Source organism: Lampris incognitus, chromosome 4, assembly GCF_029633865.1.
Source record: "Lampris incognitus isolate fLamInc1 chromosome 4, fLamInc1.hap2, whole genome shotgun sequence".
Classification (NCBI taxonomy): Eukaryota; Metazoa; Chordata; class Actinopteri; order Lampriformes; family Lampridae; genus Lampris; species Lampris incognitus.
In genome coordinates, this window is record NC_079214.1 from 44,440,839 (window position 1) to 44,461,468 (window position 20,630).

At 41.6% G+C, this 20,630-nt stretch overlaps 1 protein-coding gene across 1 annotated transcript in view; it reads left to right on the forward strand.

Annotated features, from left to right (window-relative positions):
* mapk8ip1b (mitogen-activated protein kinase 8 interacting protein 1b) overlaps positions 1–20,423 on the forward strand; it is a 56,334-nt gene extending 35,911 nt beyond the window's left edge. The window contains exons 5-13 of the mRNA XM_056279345.1: positions 3,494–3,575; positions 4,685–5,851; positions 10,592–10,667; positions 15,491–15,663; positions 17,673–17,776; positions 18,372–18,488; positions 19,326–19,396; positions 19,994–20,092; positions 20,351–20,423. Coding sequence (XP_056135320.1) covers positions 3,494–3,575; positions 4,685–5,851; positions 10,592–10,667; positions 15,491–15,663; positions 17,673–17,776; positions 18,372–18,488; positions 19,326–19,396; positions 19,994–20,092; positions 20,351–20,423 — 1,962 coding nt within the window. The remainder of the gene's footprint in view (positions 1–3,493; positions 3,576–4,684; positions 5,852–10,591; positions 10,668–15,490; positions 15,664–17,672; positions 17,777–18,371; positions 18,489–19,325; positions 19,397–19,993; positions 20,093–20,350) is intronic.
* Positions 20,424–20,630: the final 207 nt, after the last annotated feature.

A 20,630-nucleotide genomic window follows, 5' to 3' on the forward strand; every position in this document is an offset into this window, starting at 1 on the left:
ACATTCACATTACAGCCATGCTCACACCTGCACACACACACATACACACACACACATACACACACACACACACACACACACACACACACACAAAGTGAAAGCTGTCAAGATGAACAGCCCAGCAGCTCTATTTTTGTCCACTTTCTACTCCTTTCCAATCTTTGATCAAGAAAATGTATGAGCTGGTTTGGTTTATGAGTATATATTGGCTTATGTGTGTGTGTGTGTGTGTGTGTGTGTGTGTGTGTGTGTGTGTGTGTGTGTGTGTGTGCGTGCGTGTGTGCGTGCGCGCGTGTGTGTGCGTGCACATGTGCGTGTGTCTGAGTTGTCATGATTGCGAAGAATAACAGAAATAATTGCCATCTAAATTTCCCTGGGCAGTGTTATACAACACTTGAGATGTCTTCTTGACTCAGTACAGACAGTCTTGACTAGCCATTGCACACAAGAGAAAAAACATTATAGCTCAATATAGCATAATAGCTATCTGTGAAACGTGATGACATGTCTTTACCAGATGTGTTTTATGGCCAATTGCAGTGCGACACCGCCAAAGCATTTCAGTCATTTCTAGTTGGTCCATTTTCTGTAATGTCCACAGCAGTAGGGCCACCTGTGTATTAAAATATATTTATTTTCTTAATATAAAGAACACCATCGGCTGAAAACAAAACACCAGCTGATTTTACTGTGTAACACAAACTAATGGAATCAGATGACGTAGTGTTTGGCTGGAAATGGGACCTGCACAATCCTCCCTGACGTGTGCTTGCGTTTGCCCATCACTATCAGTTGTATGGACCTGTGTCTGATATGTAATGAGAGAATATGTGTATGGCACTACACAGATGCTATGCAAGCTCTTTCAAGGAGTGCCCGCCAGAGAATTGAGCTGGGGTCAGCTAAGTTATGCAGCCCTGAGAAAGGCCATGCAAGAAATATTGATCTGAAGGCAGTTTTTCAAACAACAGTGCTATAAGTAGTGAGAGAGAAAGAGAGAGAATGTTTATTTGTTCGTGTGTGTGCAATAGAGAGAGAGAGAGAATGAATGTTTGTGTGTGCGTGTGTGTGTGTGTGCGTGTGTGTGTGTGTGTGTGCGTGCGTGTGTGCGAGATAGGGAGAGACAGACATAGAGAGAGCGAGAGTGAGGGAGTATGGACACTGATGATTCTTTTCAGGTCAGTGGATCAGTAAAATAGCAAGATACACATTTGGCAGGAAAGAACATTGTAATGGTGTGTGAGCACAAGAGTACAGTAGCTTTGATCTTTGTTGTTGACTGTCTACCGAGCTCACTCTGTTACTGGATTTGGAGCCAATTTTGGCTGCTTTGCAAATTTCACCACACTCGCCAGTTATTAAAAGCCGTAGTAGTTACACCTCTTAATAGCCAATGTCCTACTCTACATTAATCAATGTCATTTGCAGATTGGAACCCTAATGCACAGGTTCTACAGTACATTATATATATATATATATATATATATATATATATATATATATATATATCTCAAATATATATATCTCAAATATATATATCAACACAGATACAGGGAAAAAAAGTTTTAATACATTTGCAGTGCAACACACGAAACTGGCCTGTACTGCAATGTATTTAAAGTTTTTTTTTCCTGTATCTGTGTTGATATTTCACTCATCATTAGTTGAGCACTTATAACACTGTTGACGGTTTCGGAAAAAAACGCTATATACATATGTTTATATTTATGGCGGGGTTTTTTTTTCCGGAAACCATCAATGGTGTTGGTAAAAGTGCTCAACAAATGAGGAGCAGAATCTTAAGAGAGATGTAGGAAACCTTTTTTTTGTAGAAAATCTGTTTTTTTTCTACATCTATCTTAATATATATATATATATATATATATATATATATACATACACACACATCAACATTTTTTCCTGTATCTGTGTTGATATTCTGCTCTTCATTAGTTGAGCACTTATAACCACACCATTGATGGTTTCAGAAAAAAAACGCTATACATACATATATATGTAGTGTATCTTGTGAGTAGGACTCCTGGTATGTTGTGAACACAGACAAAAAGACAGATAAACACAGAGACAGTTGGACAGAGAGACAGGTAGGCAGACAAACAGACAGGTCGGTAGATAAAGAAACACACACACACAGAAAGACAGCCAGCTAGCCAGACAGATATCTCATGGCCGAAGATTCCCCATGCCTTAATCTGAGTCCTACCCTAATCCCTAATCTGGCCACAGTTGCCATGGTAACACACAGTCTGTTAATGTACATAGGGTGGATGTACCTTTCCACCACATTGTTGTTTTGGGTAAGGTGTGGTGGAAAGCTACAATTTGCAATTTGGTGGTAGAGATTTTAAATGCTGTGGACAGTTATTTGCTATATAATTATGTGTGTGCAATGTGTGTACATAATTGTGTGAACTTGTACATACAGTACTATTTGAGTCACTGCTTTAAGCAGTCATCCTCCTCTCATATCTAACTTCTGCAGGTATCAAACCTTTCTGTTTAGGTAGTATTCAAATATAATTTACCAAAAGGATCAGAGTATGATTCCATTATCCGTGTTCTCCCTCTCCCCACCTGTTGCATCGCTCATCACCTTAGTTACCATGGTGACAGACCATCTTCATCTTGTGCATCAGTGTAAGTGAGTCAGCAAAGGGGTTGGTGGGTGGACAGGGTGAGGGGTGGAGTGTGTTATTTTGGACAACCATCATCACAGGCTCTGCCTTTCCTTTGCTCATTTGTTAAAAGCCTTATCTATCCATCTCTCTCTCTGTCTCTTTTTCCCACAAACAGGCATACAGAGAAGCACATATTACACATGGTCACACTAATCGTCTTTACATCTGTCTACAGCCTTTGTGTGTGTGTGTGTGTGTGTGTGTGTGTGTGTGTGTGTGTGTGTGTGTGTGTGTGTGTGTGTGTGTGTGTGTGTGTGTGTGTGTGTGCGTGTGTGTGTGTGTGTGTGTCTGTGTATATATTAGCATATTGATTGATAGGGTTACATTTATATGTAAACCAAAACTGAGGTAAGTTACGATAGTTTCTTGAGTAGTTATTCCAGTTTCTGGAAAATTCTGAGCCTTCATCAATCCACTCCCCTATCACTTAAACAAACTTCCACAGTGTGTGTGTGTGTGTGTGTGTGTGTGTGTGGTGTGGGCACCCACAATAGCTTGGGAAAAAGCCTGGTTCCCTTTAAATGCACGCCACAGAGCACAGACAAAGGATTCCCTGGTCATTGAACAGAATAAAAGCTTGGCTTTGTGTAAGTATGTGTGTCTGTATGTGAGAGAGAGAGAGAGAGAGAGAGGGAGAGAGGATAAAAAAGTTGTGTACATTTAGGGTCTGCGTTCCCAACTTTCCTACTTGACCACTCTATCCCTCGCTGACTTTGAATCTCCCAGTCAGTTTGTCATAATTTTCCTTTTTTTGATCTCTATTTTCATCCTTCTGTTTTTCTGCTGATTTACAGGACACATTAAACAACAACTCCCTTGGGAAGAAATACAGTTGGCAGGAGAAGGTGTCTCGCTCATCCTCCCCCCTCATAACAGGTGAGTCATCCTACCCACACCTAAGAGGGTTGCTGGCTCGTACCATTAGCTGTCTTTACGGGTGACTGCTCAGTTTGCACATTAACGGATGGTACTATGATGTACTGATAATCACAACGCTTCTTCTAACATCGTTCATACTCCTTAAGTTCACAATGACAGCCCACCATGTATGATTTGTATTGAATATGGCCAGTTAATTTGGCCATAGAAAATGTTTTCTTGAAGACCAAGCTGATTCTGAAGGGCTGTTTTTTAAGTTTTAGATATGCTATGCTAGGCTAAGTGAGACTTGCCAAGGCTGGGCTTTTGCCAGCCAGCTGGGGCTTAGCTAGCCTGAAGCTGTCCCAGCTCATTGCTATAGCTCTTTTCAGTGCCTCTCACAAAGGATGTGTCATGTGAGGCAAGGCAAGCCAGACATGCCAACAACAATATAAAAGAAATGTTTGATGATTTATTTTAAGTGAGATCATAGTCTTTCCGCTCTGAATTTGAACTCTGAAATTAACTGATTCCAACAAAACAGCAGTAATAATGATAATAATGACTATTGTGAAGTTAATGTTAAAACAGGATCTGTTCCTTGTAGTTGTAGCATCCTGCAGTGATAGTTGACATGCCCAGAGATCCAGGCTATACACAATGAGATATTCATGCTTGGGTTAGCGATGGATTATGACATAATATGTCAATCATAGTTCCTTGCCTGCCCTCTGAATTTGATGAGTAATGAGGATTTAGCGGCATAATCCTGATATGTGTTACCTAACCATTCCTATTCACCTTTTTTCTCATTCGTCTTTTCCCATATCTCTTGTGTGTGTTTGTGTTCTGATGTTTTGAGTGTTTCTCCTACATTTGTGTGTATGTTTGTTTTTGTTTTTTTTGGAATTGCATGATTTGTATGTCTGCCATGTCTGTCTTCACTTGTATTTCTATTTGTATCTGTCTCTCGTGTCTGTATGTCTGCTCATGGCTGCGTTTGGGCATCTGTGTGTGTTTGTTTTGCCTTTGTGTTTATCTGGTCCTCATCTGTACATGGCTTTTTCTGGTGGTGTGTGTTTGTACGTCTGTTTGTTTGCTTTTGTGTGCACCTGCTCCCCCTGCAGGTGAGCTCACACCTCCACACGAGCACAGCTGTTTGAGCGACGAGAACAAGGTACAGGCTGGGGTTGCGCAGACCAAAGACCGCGGCACCTCCACCGACGCCCCCTGCAGACATACGCACACCTCCGGGCACACACACGGTTCCTCCACTGTGGCCACAACACGCTCCAAGCTTCAGGAGAAGCCCCCTGCCCCTCCGCCACCTCAGAACTACACACCGGCTCCTCTGCATCCTGCTGGGAGGCTAGATGGCGGAGGGCACCACAGAGAGAGGATTCGCTACCACACAGATGTTCGTCTAGAGCCCACGGAGGAGATCTATCTGACCCCTGTGCAGCGTTCGGCTGACCCACTGGACCCGCGAGCAGAGCAGGACCGGCCATTCCTGTCACAGCAGACCGAGCAGGGCCGCATGTCCATCAGCTCTGACACGGAGGGCCCACCCCCTTACCAGCCCCTCCCTGACAGGACCAATCCTTCCATCAATGAGGCGGATGAGGTCTATGTCCCCCCGCCCTCTTATGCTTCATGTGTTGAGTCCCTCATCACGCCACCCAGCATTGCTCCCTCTGCCCCGCCACCACCCTCGTCCTTAGCCCTGGACCTCAGCCTCAGGGCAGCAGGGGCGGAGGTGAGGGCAGGGGTGGGGGCAGGAGTGGTGCTGAGGGCAGGGACAGGGGTGGAGTATGTGGACGCCACTGACGACAACTATGGAGGCGAGGACGAGGATGTGGACAGGGTGATGTGGGATGGAAGGATGAGGGAGGGGGGGCAAAGAGTGGGGGAAGATGGGGGAGGCAGGAAAGGGCTCCTGCCGCGGACTTCTATGAGCTCGGAGGCTAGCGGCCTGTCGTACGACTCAGTCAAATACACTCTGGTGGTAGACGAACATGCCCAGCTGGAGTTGGTCAGCCTACGGCAGTGTTATCAAGGTTACAGCGATGACAGTGACTCAGCCACTGTCTATGACAACTGCGTCTCCTCCCCCTACGAGTCAGCCATCGGGGAGGAGTATGAGGAGGAGGAGGAAGAGGTGGACAGAGCTAGAGTGGATGGAGTCAGGAGGGAGGCCACTGCCTGTCTGTCAGAGGACTCCACCCCAGAGGCGGACCTCCACTTCTCCAAGAAGTTCCTCAACGTCTTCTTGAATGGACGCTCTCATTCCTCTAGTAAGTCACTGGCATACTGCTGTTAACTGTTTCATGGTGTTAAACACAGCTACTGTGTGGAAACAATATCTCGTGCATACTCTTATGCTTTATTAATAGTGCGTTATATAGCAAAGATACCCAATGGAGTTTTCCTTGTATACAACTTGGTTTTGTTTAGATTCAAAGTTTCTCCCCAAAACACAATGTGTGTGTCCTTGAGGTCTAACAAACACGTTGAATGCATTTCCTACCTCATAAAACATTTGCAAAGCTTTTTTGTTGGAACGTTTTGAGGGTTGCATTGTTTACACTGGCTTATGATCTTCTTCGCCCCTCTCTTTCAAATGGTGGATATGGGGCATTACCAACACCGACTGTCAAACTGTGTGAAACTGAAACAAGCATGAAATCCCTTCTCAGACCACAGCTTTCTTCACCCAGGAATAGCCTCATCAATGTTTAGGTGATTTCTGTCTTTGTCCTTTTGTTTTCGCCACTCTATATTATGGTCAGACTTGTATTTCTTTGCTTTAGATGTAGTTGCTTCACTTCCTCCAGTTAACATTTTTTTTCATCAAATGCTATCACAAGACACTGAGTGACAAACAGTCAAAAGAACAATGTAGAATCATTGATCCAACAATGATAATACACCAGCGGTGAAGAAAACACAGATGAAATAAAGACCTTTTTTTTTGTTTTAACAGCATTTTTTTTGTTATTGCAACAAAAAGCTTTGTTTCTTATTTTCAAATTTGGACTTTTGGATGTATAATGTAGTTACGGCTTACAGTGTGCACAGTTATACTGATAGAAAGTGGCTGGACAGAATCATTCCTATACTAATGCTCCCCTTATTGTGAACAAGCTGTTTAAGTGATCATTTTGGAATCAAATTAACATTTAAAAACCAACTTAATTCACGTATTTGAATATCAAAATATTTCCTTTTTTTTCTTTTCTTACTCTCACGATAATAGACATCACCTCCTCTGCTCCAAAAATTAACCTCTCATCAGATAGTTTAAAGTGACATAGGCTTACTTTCATTTTTAGGCCTCAGCCCACTGTATTAGAAATTTACTTTTAGACAATGCTAAGCAATGCTGCTGTTAAACTATAGTCTATTTCAAATTCCTGTTTGAATATTGCTGATATTTTGCTGAGCGGATATTCTGTTACAGTACAACTACTGAGAGTAGTGTTGTCTTTTAGTCGATTAAATCCACTAAAATAGAGAAGTTGTCGGTTTCATTACATTATATTTATTAATTTAGTGCACACATATCAATTTGCCTGAAGTGTTCCACTACAGTGATTAATAATGATTTTTAGTGACTATATCGGCCTGGACAGATGTGATCAATGTATGCGGTTTCCACTGTGTGCTTTAATTGCTGTCCTGATGGATGAAACCAAACACAACATCCTCCTGTTGACATGCTGTTGACATGCTGTCTTATTCGTTTCATTTCTTCTTCTTCTTCTTCTTCTTCTTCTTCTCCTCCTCCTTCTTCATCTTCCTGTCCTCCTCCTCCTCCTCCTTCTTCTTCTCATTCTTCTTCTTCACTGTGTTGCGTTACCACGGAAATGTGGCAATATGTCACTCCGTGCTCGTGGTGTGCAAGTGCATGCTTGTGTGCGTGCTGGAAGAATGTGGTACAAACGATATAGGGACCCGCTATTCGTGCTGTGCTCCATTAGCACCATTAGTGGCCAAAAACAGCCCTGGTTACCTTTAATGTACTGAGATGAAGCCATTGCCTATTTTAAGATACTATGGTGTGGGGACGAAAGGAAAGTTCAGGGAGCATTTTGTGAAGAAAAGAAAAGCCAAAAGCAATATGTTTTTGAAACAATTTATTAGTAAGAATAAAACATGAAGGGTATACATCCATGTAGCTTAGGTAAGCTATGAAGCCTGTCCAACCTCTGTCCAAGCGCTGCGGCCCAATGCAGTCCCCAGCCGAGTTAGCCTCAGCAGGCATGACGTTAGCTTGTAAACCCTGGTGGTTTGCCAGTTAGTTTGAGTCAACCTAGGATTTTCATTTCCCCCTCCTTACTGTCTGTCAGTGGGCCCTGTAGCCTTACTGTGACTTGTGGTGTTCCTGAGCTTTTCCTGTGAGGGCCTGAGCCCACACAGAAGAGATGAGAAGGATGCTCCTCTGAATCCTTTTAATTTTTGTTTCATTTAATAAGTTTTATTGGCATGTCAGTGTACCTGTCAGCTGTGGGTGCTTGGTGACATTCTTACAAGTCATGTATGGATCCAGGCTTCTGAAACACGGATTATTATAAAGCCTAGACACTGTCATCTCTATTGTCATCAGGCTGTCACATTCACAGTGTTGGAACCGTGCAAGCGCTGACTAGGAAAATCCATTCCTGCTTTCATTGCTGTTTACGCTGTAGGCTATGGCAGTGTGGCCCTTATGTTGTCTGAGTCCAGCCCACTCAGTCTAAGAAAAAATCATTATGATGGGGATATATTTTACTGCCACCAGTGATGACAATATATAACCAGAGGCATAACTGCAGAGACCAGAGAGGAGGAAATCCCCCCCACAGACCAGTCTTACGTTCTATAAAGATCTGTGTTCTTTAAATTAACATTTTTGTGCATAAGCTGCATACCTACATTATCTACAAATAAAAAATAAATGTTTGATCATTGTGGGACATTGATTATTCACATTTTGTTAACAGCATACTCAGAGCAGGGACTCAGACATAAAATAAGATGGCTGGCTGGCTTTAGAGATCTTGTACAAGAAATATTCTTTAGCTTGCTGGGATTTCTTACAAGCTCTTCCCCATGTTCTATAATGCACTCATTCATGTGTTAAAGTCAAATGCATTGGACTGAATTTGCAGACAGACAATTTTGCATACTGACATAGAGTTTAGACTACAATGGGAATTGGGTTTGGGTTGGCTAAAAACCAACCAAAATGCAGCAAAGCGACATGACATGGCCACACGTGGAAATAACATACATATGATTTTCCAAAGGTTATCGTTCCTTAATCTCTTTCTTTACAGAATCTTGTTCCTACCTGTGTGCAGCTAAATATGGATGATGGGTGAACTAGACGGTATGGACAAAAGCTTAGCTGAAAGATAAACAGTGACTTGAAATGCTGAACTGATGGAAGTTGCAAGCTAATATTGTTTTGAACTGCTCTGTGACACTTCCACGTTACATGGTTAATGTTCCACTCTTCATGAGGTTCCCAGTAGAACTGCTGTCAGTTACTGTAGACTAGAAAAACCTGACACAGATTAATTGAAAAAAAGAACAAATCTCAAAAGTCTTTTTTCTTACGTTGTCATGTCGAGGCCATTATGAGGCCATTGCATGCCCACCATGCCAACAAGGAGTTTTATGCGCGGTTATCGCGTCCGTTTCCATTAGTGTTGGAGCTAAAATCGGGACTAAGAAACACTACAGTAAATTTTTGTTATCCACCCCATAATTGGTGTGTGTGTGTGGGGGGGGGGGGTGAGTGTGCTGGTGATGGCATAATTGACAGGAGAGAGTGAAGGAGAGAGTGAGAAAGGGGGACAAAGAGATAAAGGTGTTATCTGTGGTGGCCCACAGGTACATGTAGTAATTTAATTTGCTTCTTCTGGCTCTGTCCATATGCTTGATCCACGCCAAGCATGAAGTTGGGCGGCACAGTGACTCAGTGGCTAGTGCTGTCACCTCACAGCAAGAAGGTCCTGGGTTCGAACCCCGGGGTTGTCCAATCTTGGGGGTCTTCTGTGTGGAGTTTCCATGTTCTCCCCATGTCTGCGTGGGTTTCCTCCGGGTGCTCCCATTTCCCCCACCATCAAAAAGACATGCATGTTAGGGTTAATACCCCTGTCTGTGCCCCTGACTGAGGCAATGGAAAGAAGAACTGGAGTTGGTCCCCAGGCGCTGCAGCTGCCCACTGCGCCTAGCTACACAGCTAGAATGGGTGAAATGCAGAGAGGAATTTCCCCACGGGGATTAATATAGTATACCAAAATAAAAAAAAAATTTAAGAATTAAAAGTAATTAAAATCACCACAGCAGTTTATCTGACTTATAAGAAGGCGGTGCCTCAGGGAAATGTTGCCATAGAAATGCAAATATAATCATCTTTTTACCTCATTAAAAGGTGATTACAGTCGGTACTATAATGGGAACACTGAAATGAAGATGTTGATTGTGTTTTGTTTCTGGGATGGACTATGACCCATTTTCAGTGATTGATTAACCTTGCCTCGGCACGTGCTATGTATGGTGCCATGCAGGGAATGATCAAGGGCCCCGCTGTGACCCGTAAACCCATAATATTGTCAATTTCCTTCAGTAGGCTAGGGTGAAAGATTTCGTATCTGCAAGTAAAAAAAGGAAAAACTACAGTTAAAGCTGGGATTAAGTTAACGCAACTAGAACCGCTTTAGTTTAGTTAGGGTTAGAGTTAAAGGCTAACTCTGTATAACTAAAACTACAGCTTCTTCTGGTATGTTCCTTTTCAAGTTTAGCGTTCCAGCCTAGTTAAATTCCTAATACTGTATGTGTAAACATCCTAAACTCGAACATGAACTACCTGTCAAATGCCTCCACAACAGCCGGTGTAAGCAATCAAACTAATTCCTTTCTGGTTTTGAGTGTTGCAGGAATCCCCCGTCTCTCTTGCCAGGCAGCACAATAGCAGATATTAAAACTTTCTGTCGCCCTCTGCTCCCCCCGTCCTCTTTTCTTGTCTCAATGTCCTGGTTTTGCAGGTGCTGAGTCGTTTGGTTTGTTTTCCTGTGTCATAAATGGAGAGGAGAGGGACCAGAGCCACAGAGCCGTCTACAGGTGAGGAAGAACTTTGTTGTCATTACTGTATAAGTCCGCATTGTTGCACTGTTTTTGAGTCTGCTAGCTGCTGCACAATTCAGTTTTCCCCACAGTGATGAATAAAACTTAACATGTTTTATAATCATTGCTATTATCAAGCTCAACATCATCATCGCTGTTCTTTTTACTTTTACATTGACTGACTCTGCAAGTCACTTACAAAATTGCAGTCAGCAATTAACACACATATGGTTGTGTGAACAGCTAAATTAGATAATAATAATTACCATCATCATTACATTTATAGAGCGCTTTTCTAGACACCCAAAGCGCTTCACACTGAAGGGGGTAACTCACTTCAGCCACCACCAATGTGTAGCACCCACCTGGGTGATGCATGGCAGCCATTTTGCACCAGAATGCTCACCACATATCAGCTTGAGGTAGAGAGGGAGGAATCATTGAGGCAATTACACGGGGTGGGATGATTAGTTGGCCAGATGGGGAAAGCCAGGTTGGGAATTTTGCCAGGACACCGGGGAACCCCCTACTCTTTGTGATAAGTGCCATGCGAGCTTTAATGACCACAGTGAGTCAGGACCTCGGTTTAACGTCTCATCTGAAGGACGGCATCTCCTACAGCACAGTGTCCCCGTCACTGCACTGGGGCATTGGGTTTGATATTTGTTGTTTTTTTATTAGGACCAGAGGGAAGACTGCCCCCTACTAGCCCACCAACACCACTTCCGGCAGCAACACATTTTCATGGGAGGTCTCCCATCCAAGTACTAGCCAAGCCCATACCTGCTTAGCTTCTGTCATTTGGCAGCGCCAGGGTACATGTTGGTATGGCTGCTGGCAAATCACTAAATAGTAAATATATAGCCAAGAGTGTGATGTCATATTGATGTGCAACAGGTAGATTCCCAATATTGTTGCACTAATAGGGGAATTTTAGTGTAGTAGAAAGTACCACATGTATTTACATAAAGACTATAAAATCTTTAAAGAGGTGCTAAACACTTAAATGTGTTTGTGAGCTGTAAACTGAATGATATGACTGTACAGTGATGAAACACATCAATGCTGGTGTTAATATTAACATTTCTTACCCAATTTATAAAAATTGGCATTTCATGGTTTGAAAATGGTTCAACATGCTACCTACTGTTTTAAATCAGTCCTGAACTGTGCAAGGCCAATGCTGATGTAGAGTTGATGGGTTGGGATTCATCTGCATAATGAAATAAAAAATAGTATTATTAATGTTAACACCCTCTAATCAGAGGTGGGTGACCTACCTTGCCCTTGACAGTGAGTCTGAAACCGCGCTCATTTTCAAATATATGCTGATCGAGACTCATTCACAGGAGTTTACTTGTTAGCCTTGCGCCTTTATTATATTTTCTACAAACAATTTGAATTTCTCTGTTCACAGTTAGTGCGCCCCATGTGTGTCACAAATGGGTCTCTGTGTCTTTCAGGCCCCCATGTTAAGTTGGAAACACAGGGGGTTTGATTGAAATGTGTTTTCACCCAGAGGAAACAAAAAGCATGGATTTTCGCCCTCAAAACAGCCGTGTAATGTGTGTTGTTTTTGTGTTGAATTTATCAAGAGTTATCAGTCCAACAACCCTAGACATGTCCACAGCTCAAAAAAATGAAAATATGGTTTACCCCTCCTGTAATCCTTAATAGGCTGCAGGGCAACAAACATCTAATCCACAAATCAAACATACTACCTGGTAAGACTTTGTCAGGAAAAATTATATGGCAAATAGTGTTTTTTGTCTCTCTGACTGTTTCTTAGTATGATAATTAAGGGTGTTGAGACTTGCCCTCAGGTTGATTTCCCCTAAAAGAGGAATTACTACCAGGGTGCACTGAGGTCAAACCATTTCTCTGTAGATATAGGACTTACAGTACAGGCCGATTCACCACAGATTTGCATTTGGGCAGCATAGTGGCACAGCGCTGTCGCCTCACAGCAAGAAGGTCCTAGGCACTGGCGTAACATGGTGCCCTGGTGCAAGCAACCCTCGTAGACCCCCCCCCCCGTCTCTCTCTCACTCGCTCACACACACACACCACCACCACCATAGGTGGGTTTAGTAAGTAATTTTAGTAATTTATTTGTATAGCACCTTTCACAGATATACAATCACAAAGTGCTTCACAGCATAACATATAACAAATAAAATAGAAATATCAACAGACAAAGTTTACACAGATTAGTTATTGTAAAGGTCAGTACGTCAAAGATTGGCTACACTTCAGAACCACGGAGAGCGGACGCACCACGGACAGAGTTCAGAAACCTAAACAGACGGTCTCTAAATCAAATCAGTCGACAAGGCAATGAAACAAGTTAACAAAGCAACTAGGCTGTAATATAGCTAATAGCCTTGTCATTCGACAGTTACAGGGGAGCACACATCAGACTCAAAACCTGGTAGATTGCATGGTTTGGCATGCCAACAGCACACATTGCAGCTTTCCTTTTTTTTCCTTGCTCTCCTTCCTCTTTTTACATCCACTTTTATGTGTGTAACTCATACTTGCTTGCTTGATTTTATTTTTCTAACGTTACTTAGGTAGGCTAGATAGGTAAATTATATTGCGTGCACTAAACAAGCTATTGTCACATGCTCAAAACAGACACGTAACATTGGACTAGGACAATGCATGCAGAAATATTGACAGGTCCCCCCTAGCGACGGGCCCTGGTGTCACTGCACCGGCTGCACCACCTATATTTACGCCAATGGTCCTAGGTTTGAACCCCGGAGTTGTTCAACCTTGGGGGTCATCCCAAGTCATCTTCTGTGTGGAGTTTGCATATTCTGTCTGTGTCTGCAGTGGGTTTTCTACGGATGCTCGGGTTTCCCCCACCATCAAAAAAGACATGCATGATGGTCTGCGGTGGTGTAGCGGTCTAAGCATCGGCTTTGTGTCGATGCAGTTGCCCACTGGGGACAGGGTTGGGGACCGGGGTTTGCACCTCGGTCTCGTCAGATCCGACTATGGCCGGACTCGATGAAGCAGCAATAATTGGCAACGCTTTCTTCGGGAGGGGGGCGGAGTTGTCTTGTGTTTGTCACATGAATGCTGTGTGTGTCGGAAAAAGCAGTGGCTCGGCCTGGATTCACCTTGTCACGAAAGTGGCGAGGCATCTCCTTCGAGACTGCTGGCCAGAGAGACGCAGTTGGCGAACGCATGCAGTACGAGGGTGGGTGTTTGAGCTAAATTAGGGAGCGATTTGCCACTAAATTGGGAGAAAAAGGGAAAAATCAGAAATAAAGTATATTAAAAAAAAGAAGAAAAAAAGACACGCATGTTAGGGTTTATACTCCTGTCTGTGCCCTTGACCGAGGCATGGTAAGACAAACTGGAGGTGGTCCCCGGGTGCTGCACGGCGGCTGCCCACTGCTCCTAGCTACACAGCTAGGATGGTTTAAATACAGAGTGTAATTTCTCCATGGGGATTAATATAGTATATCAAAATAAAAATAAAAATCTAAATTTATATATAACCACAGAGGAACACTGAAGTTTAATGTGATCTATTCTATTCTATTCATAATCTACAAACTGCATAAATACAATTTAGTCCATTGACCTTCAACACTGTAATTTTGTATTCGTGCTATGGTTGTTGGAGCAGAACACATGTAAGTTCTCCATGTTTCCCAAGTAACAGTCACAGTGGCTCTGCAGATGCTGTTTAGGGGATTTCTCCAGACAGAGAGCAATTGCATGGGTGCTGACATCTTTCACTTTTGCTGTGTGCCGTCAGGCCATGAAACGAGAACTCGGGATGATAGAATCACAAGATAAAAGGTTACCCAGAAAATACTGTATTCATGATTTCTGGCATGGAGGTCCCTCTATTCATTAGTGTCAAGTAATGTGTGGTCTATACCGAGTGACTCTGTCAGGTTAGAGGAAAGTGTGTGTTTGGGGTAGTACTGGATGATTCGGAAAATATCATAATTATGATAATCATATGGAATTTTATATATATGTAAAATTCAGTGATTCAAGTAAATTATTTATGAGCTCATAAAGAATTTACCCGAATCACTGAATTATTTTGCTCCTTATTTGTTGAGCACTTTTCCTACCATTGAGTGTTTCTTTTTAACGAAGAAATATAGTATATATATATATATAGATAGATAGATAGATAGATAGATAGATAGATAGATAGATAGATAGATAGATAGATAGATAGATAGATAGATAGACAGATAGACAGATAGATAGATAGATAGATAGATAGATAGATAGATAGATAGATAGATAGATAGATAGATAGATAGATAGATAGATAGATAGATAGATAGATAGATAGATAGATAGATAGATAGATAGATAGATAGATAGATAGATAGATAGATAGATAGATAGATAGATAGATAGATAGATAGATAGATAGATAGATAGATAGATAGATAGATAGATAGATAGATAGATAGATAGATAGATATAGATATAGATATATTGATATATAGCTGATGAGAAGAGATGAGATGAGATAATCCAGACAACAAAATTGTGTTTCCCGATAAGACAGTATCTGAATTTCATCCTGATACAATGCCACTGAAAAGATGATAAACAATAATATTGAAATATTATCATACTCATTTGAACAGGTAACACCTTTCATCAGTGTCACATCTGTGTTGTTTAGCACAGACTATGTCTTACATATCAGTTTAATGCAAAAAATTAATTTGTCGCTGTGATTTTTCTACTTGGAAATCTTTGAATGAAAAGACACTAATTCACAAAACATAAAGCCATTCCTTATATAAACCTCTATATCTCTGTGGCAGGTTTGTCCCTCGCCACGGCGATGAGCTGGAGCTGGAGGTAGATGACCCCTTATTGGTGGAGGTCCAGGCGGAGGACTACTGGTACGAGGGATACAACATGCGCACTGGTGCCCGGGGCATCTTCCCAGCATACTACGCCATAGAGGTGGCCAAGGAACCTGAGAGTTACAAAGGTATGGACTCAGCCATATTTACCATTAGGAGGGAGAATTACTGAATTACTATCACTGCAGTGAAAATGCTGACATAAGCCCTTTGATATATGACTTGATTGCTGACGAAGACAGTTTAAGAATCGAGATGAGACATGATAAGAACCAAGACCAACTCTAATCCTAATGCCCTGGAAATGAACTTAGTTTATCCTTTTTCTTTAAAAAACAAAAAACAAAAACTCATTGGATAGAATGGGTGCAGAAGGGTATTGCAGTGCTCAGTGATCTTTACATAGAGCAGGTCCTTAAATCCTTTGACAACTTACAGTCCAAATTTAAGTTTCACAAACAACAATATTGGTGGTACATGCAAATCCATAGTTTGCTAAAATCAGTTTTTAAAACCCCTTTGGCCCACCAAAATGCAGAGACCCCCCCCCCTTTCACTATCTGAAGCTATGGTAGGGGTCATGAAATATCCCTCTACTCCTCTATGCTAGTACAGAATTATAACACTATCAGTTCCCTGAAAACTGAATGGGAAACAGATTTTAGAATTACACTTACAGAAAAAGAATGGGTCAGCATCCTGCGTAATTCACATTGCATGTCATGTCATATTCGCACTAAGTTAATTCAATATAAGATTATTAACAAAGTGTATTGGACGGCCCCTAGATTGTATAGGGTTATGCTTAAAGGTGACCCCTGGTGCTTGGAAGTGCCTTGACGAAGGCATGGTAAGTCATGTCTTATGGTATTACCCCAAAATATGGCACCACTGGACATCAGTTCATGGTTGTATTCAGAGAATTATCGGTCAGGAAGTCCCCTTCTACATTTGTTTACTTTTGTTGGGGGACCCGTCCATCGTGAAAGGCACAATTCCTTCTATCTATACTGAATGGGTCCAGACCATCATGTTAGCTCTCCTCCACTCCATGTGCGCACGCACACACACACACACACACACACACACACACACACACACACACACACACACACACACACACACACACACACACACACACATACACGTCCATGCATGTACTCAACTGGTTTTAACTACAATACAGCCTCTTTTCTATTCTTATTTCACTCGTAATTTAATTTAATTCTTCTTTTTCACTATTTCATGTCTTAGTCCTCTGTTTTAAGTTGTATATGTATACAAAAACTGCTATACAAGTAAAGTTTATTATTATATTATTATTATTGTTATGATTATTATTATTCTCCTTTTCTCCTTGTTTTATGTTTGTTTATAGCCCTTTGTCTTTCAAAAATTATATAATCAATCACCAAAAAAAAAAAAAAACAATCCTTTTTTCAGGTGCAATTAAATGTCTTTTTTGTATTCGATTAACCAGGAAATTACCCTGAGATGAAGAATCTCGTCTTCAAATGAGATCTATATATCATATATATATATATATATATATATATATATATATATATATATATATATATATGTAAAAATATCAGGTTAAGATAGATAAGTGAAACAAGAGAACAGTCCACAGAATAGTGCAACAGTTGGTTGCAGTAAAGGAACAGGGTAAAGACAGTGTGAAAATAGTGTTGAAAGCTATAGGCGCTTCTGGGGGGAGAAGAAAGTAATTAAGTTATAGGGTAAGTTATTATAGTCCAGAGAAAAGGAAGTAAAGGATAAGAGATGCGCTATTAAAAAGTGTTGCTTGGTTAAAGGTGGTACCTGTGACGGCTATATGGAGTACTGCAACAACACAAGCACGCTACCCACAACAAGAAACATGACCTCTCGCCATCCAGTCACCATTGTGTATTTGTTTGAGAAATGGAGATGTTTGAAAACCTCAAAAAGAATTGAAAGCCATGCAGCATTAGCTGGTATTATCATTTGCAATTAATAAAGCGAACAATGTTTATTAAGTCTGACCAAAACAAAGGCAGAAGTGGGGCAGACAGCTGCTGTGTGCATCAGTTGCAGATAATACCTTTAAGTGACCAAGTAAATTACTTTCTTTATTTTTTGCTTTCTTCTGCAGTAAAGAGCAGTGAATGGGTGGATCGGTACCAACTGAAATTCCTGGGCTCTGTCCAAGTGCCCTATCACAAAGGGAACGATGTTCTGTGTGCAGCTATGCAGAAGGTATACACATATATGTGCATGTGTGTGTGTGTGTGTGTGTGTGTGTGTGTGTGTGTGTGTGTGTGTGTGTGTGTGTGTGTGTGTGTGTGTGTGTGTGTGTGTGTGTGCTTGCATATTTAGTGAATCAACAAAAGGACAGAGAAAAAATGTCAGCACATTACCTATTACATTACTCTTTTTTTGTCGCATAAGTCAAGAGCAGGGTGGATAGATGAAGGCTGGGATGTAGACTTAGTGTAGTGAAATACTGTGTTACACAAGCAAAAATCTACAAGTATAGAAATCATGGAGGCTTTTGGAGTTGCATATTTTAGTGAATATTTTTTGACAGTAATTTCCCAGGAAAATTGATGCAACCTAATTTTTTTTTTTTTTTTTTAGTAGTAGGGAAGGTGCTGACACAGCAGCACTGGCAGCTCTGTTTTATCTCCACTAAATACCTGGGAATTTAGTTGCTGAAACACCACTGCAATTATCACGTATCACCACAGCTATCAGTTAGTCCAGTGATACTGACGGCCTTCAGGACTGTAGCCTCAGGCATGAAGCTGTTACTACCACTATGCCATTGCATTTCCTGTTTGACTGTCACCAGATTGCCACTAATAGAAGGATGACAGTTCAGTATAACCCACCCTCTTCGTGCATCCTGGAGATCAATGTGAAAGGCATAAAGCTCATGGTCCAGGATGATTATTATGCCAGCGACAGGGTAACACTTTCTCTTTTTCTATTTCCCTCGCCGTTTTTACATCTCTTTGTCTCTTTCTCTTATATATGCAGATACAAACGCACAAACTCACACTCAGATGAGCTTTCCATAACGCTTTTGCGAAATTAAAAAATGTATACATGGGGCGTCCGGGTGGTGTGGCAGTCTATTCCATTGCCTACCAACATGAGGATCGCCGGTTTGAAACCTTGTGTTACCTCTGGCTTGGTCGGGCATCCCTACAGATACAATTGGCCGTGTCTGCGGGTGGAAAGCCAGATGTGGGTATGTGTCCTGGTCACTGCACTAGTGCCTCCTCTGGTCGGTCAGGCCGCCTGTGCAGGGGGTAAGGGGAACTGGAGGGAATAGTGTGATCCTCCCACATGCTACGTTCCCCTGGCAAAACTCCTCACTGTCAGGTGAAAAGAAGCGGCTGGCAACTCCACATGTATCAGAGGAGGCATGTGGTAGTCTGCAGCCCTCCCCGGATCGGCAGAGGGGGTGGAGCAGTGACCGGGACAGCTCGGAAGACTGGGGTAATTGGCCGGATACAATTGGGGAGAAAAAGGGGGAAAATTTTTTAAAAAAAAGTATACGTGTACATACCTCACACATCTCACTCCTTGTGTGGTCATTACAATTTACTACAAGAAAAAGCCAAAGGACATATGAACCTCTTCTAATAATGTAACATATGAGAGGATATTTATGCTGATTTTGTCAAACATTTTAGCAGGGGTAACTGGTGAAATCATTTTGACTTGAATAAATAGTTGTTATTGTATGAAATTCAGTCTGTTTCCGGTTTATTTTATTTCATCCTTGCTCTCTTTCCAGAGTAACGAGTGCAGTCACTTCTTCCAATTAAAAAATGTGTCCTTCTGCGGCTATCACCCAAAAAACAGCAAGTTAGTAAATATAGCATTTCCATCCAAGAACTTTGTTTATTGCAGTGTGATGTGTGATTTCTTTATTTCCATACTTTGCTTTTGTGTTAATTTCAATGTTGTTAAATTCATTCAAAATTTGCTTATGAAGAAGAAAATTGACAGCTACACTTTACAACTGCACTCACTACTAGTAAAACTCAGGTATTGAATACCAAAATTGAGTGCAGATGTGATTGCTTAAGTATCAAAGTCATCAGCAGGAAGAGCACATGACACCCCTGTTGTTGGTGGTTTATAATTATGAATATTGATGGATAAATTGATGCCTTCGGTTTGTGGCGTTGTCAAGTGACTTAAAAAGACGGCATCCACCAGCGATGGTAGCCACTGGTTTCTATCAGAGCTGGTTCCAGATGCTTATCATAGCCCTCGCTAAACTGGTGATGTAGAGGGACTCCACTTACCAGAACGTACATAGACTATTAATTTTACTTTGCTCTGCTCAGAACCATACAAATTGATTTTCATTTTCATTCATGGATTCAGTTGTCACTCCACCCCAAAAAAAAGCTGACTGTGTGCTTGTGGCCCATATGTTTTATGGTGTCTGTCCAGGTATTTTGGCTTCATCACGAAGCACCCAGCAGACCAGAGATTTGCCTGTCATGTGTTTGTTTCTGAGAATTCCACCAAACCTTTAGCAGAATCAGTAGGGTGAGTCGGTCTGCTGTTTCTTTTTCTTTTCTCAATTATTTTCCATGCAGAAGGTGCCTATATTTATCTTGCCTGTGTTGAGACTATATTCAACTTATTAAATCTAACTTGCATCAGTTGAAACTTGTGAAGTCCATACTTTAAACTGGTTTCAGTGGCCACCAGTACATCACATAACATGACTTTCATATAATTTTGTATTTTAAATTAAGTCAGAGGAATGCCAAACATGCTCCATGTGTTTTTTGTTTTCTTTAGGAAAGCCTTTCAGATGTACTATAAGGAGTTTGTGGAGTTCTCATGCCCAACAGAAGACATCTACCTAGAATAGTGCTGCCTTGCCTTCCCCCACAGCCCTGTACAATAAGTACACTGTACCATAACATAATGTTGCATGAAGGACCAACATATCTTAAAAAAAGAAAAAAGAAACATCTGGCAGAAAAAATACAAAGGAAGAAAATGGAATTGTTGGGATTCTCTGGTCAAAACAAGAGAAAAAGAGCCAAAAGATGCAGAGCTGGCACAGAGGGGTGCA